We start from the raw sequence: 9,663 nt of genomic DNA on the forward strand, positions 1-9,663 counted from the left end.
CAGAAAAAAAAAATACTGACAAATACTATACAACTTGGACCATTTGTATTCTTCCTGAAGAGGTAACTGCCCTTTTTTCTGCATCTTCCCCTCCCCCCAAGAAACCCAAAGTGAATCCATTAAGCAGTGGGAGAAAGACCTCTTCTGACCATTCAGAAGTCCTGGGCCTGGGGGCTCCTCCCCCAGCCTGGGCTGGTTTAGGAAGCCTATTCTTTACCATCCTTTTTGCCCTCCGTTAGCTTAACCTCCCCAAGATGGGCCAAGCAGGCTCCAGTCCTGAGGCACCCCTGGCTGCCAGTGGCAGTTCTGGGACAGAGGCTGGGAAGAAGGAGTAAAGATGTAGAGGGGTAGAGGAATGGAGCTGGGGTGGTGCCTAGAGAGGAGGGGAATAAGAGAAGAAAACAGGGGAGAGAAAGATGAGAATGAAGTGGGAAGAAATGGTAGTGGGCTCCAATTATTGCTTTGAGCTCCTTTCACGCGCCCACGAATTCAACAAAAATTTGCGGGCGTATCACACTCCGGGACTATTCTCGGTACTCCAGTGAAGGTTTTCGGGGAGGTTGGGTGGGAAAAAGATAAGCCTCTTTCAGGGTTTGGGTCTCCAAACCTGGGTACAGAAGCAACTGAGAAGTGTGTTTCTGGGTGTTTCATACCTGGACGTAGAGCAGGTCCATTCTGTGAGGAGACAGTGGGGCACTGCCCCTGGAGACAGAGGCCTTGTCATGGCAATGTCGACCGACTGCTCTCTTACTATTCAATTCAAACTAGCAGCCGGTTGTCAAGGCAACCATGGCACTTGTGCGGTCCCTGATCCTGGAGATCCTCTCTCCTAGATTATATCTGACACCAGTCTCGGCCATCAGCCTCCACGTCTCCCCCAAGTCATCCGTTTTAGGGGGGCTGAGAGTTGGAGACTGAAAGAGCAACTCACCCTGCTGGGCAGTGGGGTATGTGGGGAGTCACGTGCATGTTGTGTGGGGAGAAGACAAGTCATCCTGGGATGTGAGAGGGACAGCCAGATGCTCTATGACAAGTCTCCACATGACAAGGGGACAGAGCATCAGAGGGTGCTCCTTTCTCTGGTCAAAGAGGTTTATGCATAAGGAGCCTGAGTGCCCAGGGTATTTAAGGCCACTTAGGGTGAGAGGGTGAACATGACTGTTTTTAAAATACAAGCAGGCCTGAATTATGCTTCACAGGGTCATCTGTCAGAAGACCTTGGTGCAGCGGTTGCTACCAGACACCTCCCCTCCATAGGACTAGACCTGGACTTTACCTGGAGGGCAGTTGAGTACCAGCTAGCCCAAGGGAACAAATAGAATACATTTTTCCATGAACACAGTCTTTCAGAATTTAGCTTTTGCTTCTATAAATATCATAGTTGAGCTACACTGTTAATTAAATTGCAATTTCACCACCATTTAGAAGAGCTTCCGTGGGAAAATATTTCAAGAGAGCTACCCAGCAGATTTGCAAATGAACTTTTAGAGCCCAGCCTGCTCCCAAGTTGGAAATTATCCATCTTTGTGATATGGTCACAATACAATCAAAATACCAACCAGTTCACCCTATGAGTGGATTAATTCGGCCCCCCCAACCTCAGCCCGGTGGGAAGACACTCTCCTCAACTCACTGCGGACCTAGCTTACATGTCCTCATGGCTCTCAGGGCAGACTTGTCAACCCGACCCTTGGTGCTGCATGCACCCTCCTCCTGCGGAATTCAATACCCAGCTTCCATGTGTTGCAGCAATTAGTGGGCTCACTTAGAAGGGAAGGTCACTTGGGGGAATCGGGGAGGGGTTACAAGTTTACCCTTAACATCATCCCGTATCCGACAGCATCCACAGACAGTTGTGAGTACCGACTGTGTGGAAGGCACTTGCCTGAGCTTCAAAATAAATATTGATCAACCTCTGTATAGCTTCGTCCTACTTTCATTTAAACTCTGTAACTTCTGCATCCCATCTGCAACATACCATGCATCCATGACAACCTTATGAAATTGTTTCCAGTGTGCCTTCTGTGAGACTGTACCTGTGATTGTCCTAATCCCTTCCCTGCTGAAAACCTTTGGTTTCATAGGGGATCCCTAGCTCAGGGGTAGCATCCCCTTCCCATCTGTGAAACATACATGGCACAGGTATACAACGGTAGTCCACTGAAGTGGATGGCGTACACCCGGTCTCCATGGCCTCCTAGCGGTTGCTACCAGGAGCCGTTTGTCCTTGCTTGGAGAAGGGAGCCTTGCTGAGTGGTTCTGAGGGTAGCATCTCAAAGAGAGGTCTTGGACTACATTAAACAGCCATCAGTGGTGTTGAGGACCTTGTCAGGATGTGCAAGAAAATAGCTTTCGATGAATTTTGATCCATCACACTTTAAACTTTTCCTCCCAGGTGAGAGGTCAGAAGCACAGGAACTTGGTGTGTCTGTATCAATATACAGGAACAGGGGCTGTACCAGGTTGCTGGAATGTCCTAATATGAAGATCCCCAGTAAAAGGCTATGTAGGGATGGGAACAGAAGAGCAGACATCTCTAACCTGAGTGGTGTACGGCACTGACAGTGCGTAGGCCTCTTGTCTGGTTATGTAATTGTGCATGTGTGCCCGGGTCTGCCAGGCTTTCCTATGAGATGTTTTTCTAAGAGCAGATAATGTACTGCCTTGTTTAGTGCCTTGTACAAAGTAGACATTCAGTGACCATTTGATGAACAGTATATACTTGTCCAGGTACCTGTTGCCTGAATATATGCGTGTGTGTGTGTGTGTGTGTGTGTGTGTGTGTGTGTGTGTGTGTGTGTGTGTGTGTGTGTGTGTGTGTGTGTGTGGTGTGCATGTGTGCATTTGGGAGATTTGTCAAGATGTATGGATAAATGTTCCTTGTGCTTTTGCATATGGAATGTGCCAGAGGTGGGTGGAAGGCATGCCTGAGTCTGTAGTAAAGAGCATTGCTATTGGACACACAGATGCTGAGACAGCACCTAAGACTTGTCCGCGTGTTCCCCGGGAATGTCCTCCATGGGGATACTCAGTCTGAGGTTTGCTCCTTGGTTGAGTAGCTCCTCTGTGGATGTGAGTGCATCACTTCAGGGATTTCTCCTCCCTACCCTGTGTGTGGTTGGAAGGCAGCTGAGCCCCCAGGGGAGGACACTTCTGCCTCCTGTCTAACTAGACGGGCAGTGATGGCCTCTTGTCCATCTGGAGAAGCTTGGGCTGAGCGGAGATCCAGAGGTCTTCTTCAGCCTTCTTCTTCTTTTTCTTCTTCTTCTTCCCCTTGTTTCGCTCTGGCTGTTGGCCACTTTTGCCTGCCCGGCTCCAGCAGCAATGGCAACAGATGAAGAGGAGGGTGATAAGCACCAGTAGGGGCAGCCCCAGGAGGATGCCTAGACAGATGCTGTTGAAGAGGCCCTCTTGGTGTTTGGCCGAGATGGTGTCCCAGATGGCGCTAAAGAAGGCGCTGATTTTCTCCATGGTGCTTGGCTAGATGGGACCAGAGGAGCCTCTCAGCTCACCAGCAAGGCCTGGGTGTGACAGGTTGCAGAATTGCCCACTTGTAACTTATTCCTCTACCAGCTTTGGGTTTGGGCATGCCACGGATAGCACCTAAAGAGAGAAAAACAGATAATTTAAGAGATACGCAGTGGGGATGGTCTGTGATTTTTAATAACATCATCGATTTTAGGCTTAGGAAATGGGAGGAAATCAAAGGTTTCCGGAGTTCACTGAAATTGTATTGAGACTCTATAAACAAGATAAACACATGCATGTATTAAGTATTAACTAATTCTTGCTATGTACAACTGTATGGGGCTTAGGATATAAAAATTAATAGCATATCAGACCTGGCACATAGTAAGTGCTCTGCAATTGTCAGATAAATAAATCAATGTGTGTATTCACAGTGTTCTGGTTAAGGGTCCCTGGACCCTCTACAGGAGCAGTTCTCCACTGCAGCTCACCTGATAGGTGTTGAATACATACTCCCCACAGGACAGCTCCATATCTGACCTTCTATGAACTTGCCATTTTCAACACTAATTAAAGCTTAAGCACAAGATAGAATGTCCAAGTCTTGCTGGCTGTCATAGGGGACTTGGACCTCCCCAGGCTAGGAGGTCATCAGTCCTCATCCTGCCTCACTCCTGCCTTCCTTGCTGTCCCTTCATGCTCTCTTCCCTGCTCCATGTCTCCCCCCTCCTTATACCCCACTCCTGTGCCTCATCGTGCTTTGTGTGGGAAACCAGTTCTCTCTGTTTCTACCTTCCTCTCCCTCATTACCCTTGTCTCTGCTTTCTGTCTCCCAGCCAAAGATTCCCAAGTCTCCTTCCCTGCCTATTCCCTTTCTTTGCAGTGGAAAGAGTTTTGCAGGCTGATCAGTGATGGTACTTGGAAACAGCGATGAGGTCCCTGGATGTCTCTCTATTCCTGTTCTGAGCTCAGCTTACAGCCGGGACTGTTCTGGTTGCTTGTCCAGAGTGGCCCCTCTTCCTGTGGCACCTTCTCCAACTCTCTACCTATATCTCAGGCCTCAGCCCTCAAGTATAAGGTCTTAGAGGCGCCTTCAGTTCTGGAATCCACAGGTTCTCGGGTGTAAACAAGACTTGGAGGACAAGGATAATTCAAAGAAATTGAAGAGACCTCTTGGCATAAGACATTGCTCAGGAAAATAAAAAAGACATTGCCTGGGCTGTAGACCTTATAAATCATCCTGACCAGCTCTCTCACTTAAAGATGCAGAATCTGAGGCCCATAGTGTTGAGGTGGCATGTTTGAGGACACACAGAGCTGTGATGAACACCCAGACCTCTGAACAATGGGTCCAGCACTCTCCTAAGGCTGCTGGGCGAGCAGAAAAAACTAAGGATGATGACTTTATATTTGTATTTTATTTGCTACTTTTCTAAATCACCTTCATGTAAATTATCTTTTAAGTGAGCAATGGGATGGTGCATTGTGCATGGAGGGAAGCACTGGGGGACCTGGGTCCAGAATCATTTGGAAGTCTGGGCTTTATTGGGTTCTCCTGCACTGGAGCATAAATGTGTGTGTTACACACCTGGGTGGTGTGTTACACGTGATGTCCCAGCGGTTGTCCTTGGGGGTCTAATTCCTTGGATAACACACTCTGTAAGTGTCCTATGTACCCAGTGCCCATGTATCCATCCAGGCACACCCAGGATCTCCGTCCTGGTCTGCAGGCATGTGGACCTATCCCCTCATAACATTGTTTATACAGTTTATGCAATTGTATAAATTGGTACCTGTGCCATTTGGCCCATGGAGCCTGACATCATGCTGTAAGCTAGCCCTTATTATATGCCAGGCACTGTTCTAGGCACTTTGCACCTATCGACTCATTTAGCCTTCATCACAACCTTATGAAAGAGGTACAGTTATTCCCCCCACCCTACAGCTGAAGAGACGGAGGCACAGGTCACACAGGGAGGGAGTGGCACACCTGGGCTTATGGATTCTGGGAGGTTTGGCCCCTGATCCCCGAGAGGTGAGCCGTTCACAGGTGTTGCTCTGGGCCTCCTATTCTTTCGTGTGGAATTAACCCATTTTTGGCAAGTAGCCCAGAATTTATAGAATCTTACAATCCTTTGCTATCCCTCAGGTTGACTGAAACATTTATGCCTGTCTGTTGCAGAAGAAGACTAACAAAGAGATTTATTTTGCATTGTCAGACACCTCACAAATGCATGAAGATACATACAGTAAAAATCCAGTCCCGCCCAAGGGGAGGTTTATAGAAAGCATATGGCACCTGGACTTAAATTCAACATGCAACAAAGAAGAGCATCCTGAGAGGTTATCTCCTTGCTGGAGGCTTTGCCTGAGCCCCTCTGAGTGTCTGGGCACATGTCGCGCCATGGACCTGCCACACACCAGCAAACATACAGGCTTTTTATAGGGGAAAACCACCCTTGGTCTCCCCATAGCCCCTCAGCGGGGCCACTTCGCTGCTTGTTCCTTCTCACACCACCTGCCTCTCCTCTGGGTTCTCCTTCTCCCTTTGCTATAACCTTTGCTTTGACCTCAGCCTTGCGTGGCCCAGTATTCTTTGGCCCATCCAGAGGGATTTTTCTGCTCTGTTGTTAGGTGCTTTTCTCTAACCTGACCCTACACGTACACTTTCGGGGACCAGATGTTCCTTGCACTGCATTTCTGTGATTCAATTAGACAGCAGCAGACAACACTTGCTGACAAACTTTGCTGTGCCAGGGGTCGTGCTGGTCTCTGTGGGGAGCATATGTGAATCAGAGCCCACTCTTGGGTTCAGCCAGGGAGGGAGAAGAAGGGCATCAAGCCCTTGGAGAATATTAGGGCAGTTTCATAAAAGTAGAGCCACTTGAGAATAGAGCATCTTAAGAGATGAGTAGGATCTTGACAGAAAAACGTGTGAAAAGGATGTTCAAAGATTCCAGGCAGTGAAAATTCTAGAACATCAGCAGGAGAACGAGGGGCCTTCTGGTGAGCCTGGAGCTCAGGGTGGGAGAGGGAAGGACTATAGGCTGTGGTCAAGGTAGAGGGCGCCTTCATAGGGTGTGTTTATTTGGGGGGTTTTATAACAGGAGGATGTTGTGATCAGAGCTGCCCTTCAGGAAAAGATGACAGAATCTGAAAACTTCTGGTAGGTGTTTTAAGAGATGTTTCATCCATTTGGCAAACATTTATTGAGCACCTACTATGTGCCACACACTGTGTTAGGTATTGAGGATTCAGGAATGAACGACAATGATAAGGTTTCTGGTATCATGGAGCCTCGTACATTCCAGGGATCTTATTATCATTGAGGGATCATGCCAGAAGGCAAATAGAAGAAGCAAATTCCAACTTAGGATGCTTAGTTGGATGAAATAAAAGCATGCCTTTGAATTATTTCTTTAGTTCAATGTTCCAGGCCCTCCCACCCATCCCAACCTTTGTCTCAAACTCATCCATCCCATGGCACCTAAAATAGCCTGTGAGTAAACAGATTTCTTTTCAAGCTAAAGCTAAGTCAATGATTCCCCTCTGGATTCCTGAAGGTACTTAACTGCGTCTACTCTCCATATCCAAAGAGAGTATTCATTAGTAGTTGGGAACCCTGTCTGGGGAAAGTTCAATTAAAAGGTATTGTTTATATTTTTTAATCTAAGAATTCTCTTCTAGGCCCCCCACGTTTCTTGCTGAGCGCTGCTCATCTACAGTGTTTCATTAGTATTTATGAGCTTTTCATTATTAGCATTTCCAGGAAACAATCAAATATCTCCTTGGTGGTATGAATTAAAAGTTAGAGCTTCTATGAACGTTTTTGCAAAACGAGCTACACTTTGGGCCTTAGAAATGCTCTCGGGAGACCCCATCCTTTGGTTGGCTCTCAAGCATCACCCACACTGTTTGAAAAACAATTCATCTATTCTTGTAAAACCAACAGTAGGTGCTAACCAACCTTGATTGTGGTTGTGGGGGTGGTTATGAGGAGGGAGAAGAGGGGAAAAGGTCCTTTCAGTTTTCTTGCAAGTGAGCAGTATTCATCTCTATATCCTTCATAGTATCTAGCTGGGAGAGAGTCCTTCATCCATTCATTCTTCCCACAAGCGGCTGTCTGCCTGCATGTGAGGTGTTGATGGAGAACACAGATCCTGGAGCCAGAAGACCTGGGTTTGAGCCCTGGGTCAACTCTTGTGACCTTGGCCAGTTACCAAACTTCAGCTACAAAATGAAGCTAATAAGCTTCCCTTGTAATGAGGTTTTGAAGATTAAGAGCTCAATATGTTTAATGCATTTCGTAAACTGTAAAATACTATAAAACATAATCTATAAAATAGCGAGTGATCTCCCCGTAACAGTGGACTAATTCTAGCCTTGAGCTCTTCTTCCCCATCCCTCACCTGTAGCCCTGTCTTCATGGCCAGAGAACCATGGACACTCCCCCCCCCCCGCCCCGCCGCCATTCAAATGAAAAGGGCTTCACAGGTGACCTCCCCGCTTAGAACTGGTCTGCAGTTCTGTGACTGTAATTCTAGACTCTGGCATCCAGCAACAGGAATGGAAAAGGGTCGCTTGGGGAACATCTGATGGTGTCTGGAGGACTGTTGAGCTCATAAAGTGAGACCTGGGGCGAGCACCTCGCCCTCTGCAGGCCCCAGCTTCCCTCCAGGCTTTGGAACCCCTGGAAGTGTACTGGGATAGCTCCTGCCACAGGGATGTCTGATCCATCCCTGAGAACCAAGAGCTGCTCCAGAGTTGTGTCTAGGCCTGGCCCTCAGCCTGCTGTTGCTTCTGGAGCTCCCCAGGAAGGCGGAAGGGCATTCTACTTTGCACCGGCCTCTTGCAATTTCTGTCTGTTAGGTGAAATAATGCCTGTAAAGCTGAAGAACGTGTCTGTTGGATAGCAAATGCTTTCTAGAAATGTTAATGATAAGGATCATGATGGCGCCCAATTGAAATCCCTGAAACCTTCTCCAGAGTGATTTCCAAATGGTTTAAACCTTTGGCCTTCTGGTAGGGGGTGGGGTGAAGCAGGAGGGTCAGGTTTCTCTCAGAGCCTTAGAAGATTCCTCTGCTGCAGCTGCAGACTCCTGGGTATGTGTGGGGGGCCACCTCATAATTGTAACTTGGGGGCAAAGACCTTCCCTTCTTGTGTTGTGGTCGTCACTGTGCTTGCTTTATCTCCTCACCCAAAGATCTCAGGTGATGGCAGGATGGCCTTCTGGCCAGGGAAGGGAGTCACCAAGTGTGTCACCAAGGGATTAAAGGATGCGTTCCCGACTTACACTCCTGGAGACCCTGATTCAGTAGGTCTGGGGTATGCCCAGGAATTTATGTTTATAACAAACAACCCAAGTGTTTCTGGACAATTATCAGGTTCAAAAACTGCTGAATGAGCAGGTTGAGCTGATGACCCTTTTCTTTAAGCTCAGAAGCCATGTGCTGAGTGAGAGGATGGATGGATCATGGGCGAGGAGAGGTGGGAAAGAGGTTTATTTTTATACACAGCAGCACCAGGGCCTGCTGCAGGGAGCCTCCTTGGGTGTTACTTCTTGCTCTTGTGTAGTCAGGGCATCTGGGCCAGAGCTACTCTCGTGGAGGTCACAGTTCAATGCAATAAACATTCACGGAACACCCACTATGTGTCTGGGCCTGTGCATTCAGATCCTGAGCTCCTCCCTGTCTAGTAAGGAGCAGAGACAAAAATAGCAGAAGCAGGGCTTCCCTGGTTGTGCAGTGGTTGAGAGTCCACCTGCCGATGCAGGGGACGCGGGTTTGTGCCCCGGTCCGGGAAGATCCCACGTGCCGCAGAGCGGCTGGGCCCGTGAGCCATGGCCGCTGAGCCTGCGCGTCCGGAGCCTGTGCTCCGCAACGGGAGAGGCCACAATAGTGAGAGGCCCGCGTACCGCAAAAAAAAAAAAAAAAAAAAATAGCAGAAGCACAGTGTGATCAAGCGTCCTGTGGTCAAACTCTGTGTAAAGGGCATGGGAGTGGCGCAGGGGAAGGAGTAAGCAAGCTGGTCTGGAGGGGATTAAGAGGTGAAAAGGAAATGACAATCAGGACAGAGTCTGCTCAGTCATTCCTTCAGGGACTACTTATGCGGCACCTAGTACACGCTGGGAACTGTGTTGGGTCCTGGGTATCCAGGAGCAGGCAGGCTCAATCCTTGTCCCTTTTTTGCGCAAA

At 48.3% G+C, this 9,663-nt stretch overlaps 1 protein-coding gene across 1 annotated transcript; it reads right to left on the reverse strand.

Moving 5' to 3' along the window:
• Window positions 1-2,834: 2,834 nt before the first annotated feature.
• KIAA0040 lies at window positions 2,835-3,502 on the reverse strand. The gene has a single exon (XM_082671281.1). The coding sequence runs from the start codon at window positions 3,469-3,471 to the stop codon at window positions 3,169-3,171; it is 303 nt and encodes a 100-aa protein (XP_082527407.1). The 5' UTR covers window positions 3,472-3,502; the 3' UTR covers window positions 2,835-3,168.
• Window positions 3,503-9,663: the final 6,161 nt, after the last annotated feature.

Source organism: Grampus griseus, assembly GCF_964374135.1.
Source record: "Grampus griseus genome assembly, chromosome: 1".
In the NCBI taxonomy this organism is placed as follows: Eukaryota; Metazoa; Chordata; class Mammalia; order Artiodactyla; family Delphinidae; genus Grampus; species Grampus griseus.

Excerpts from the sequence above, each read along its gene's own strand:
- KIAA0040 (XM_082671281.1), bottom strand. The coding sequence starts at position 3,471 with ATGGAGAAAATCAGCGCCTTCTTTAGCGCCATCTGGGACACCATCTCG.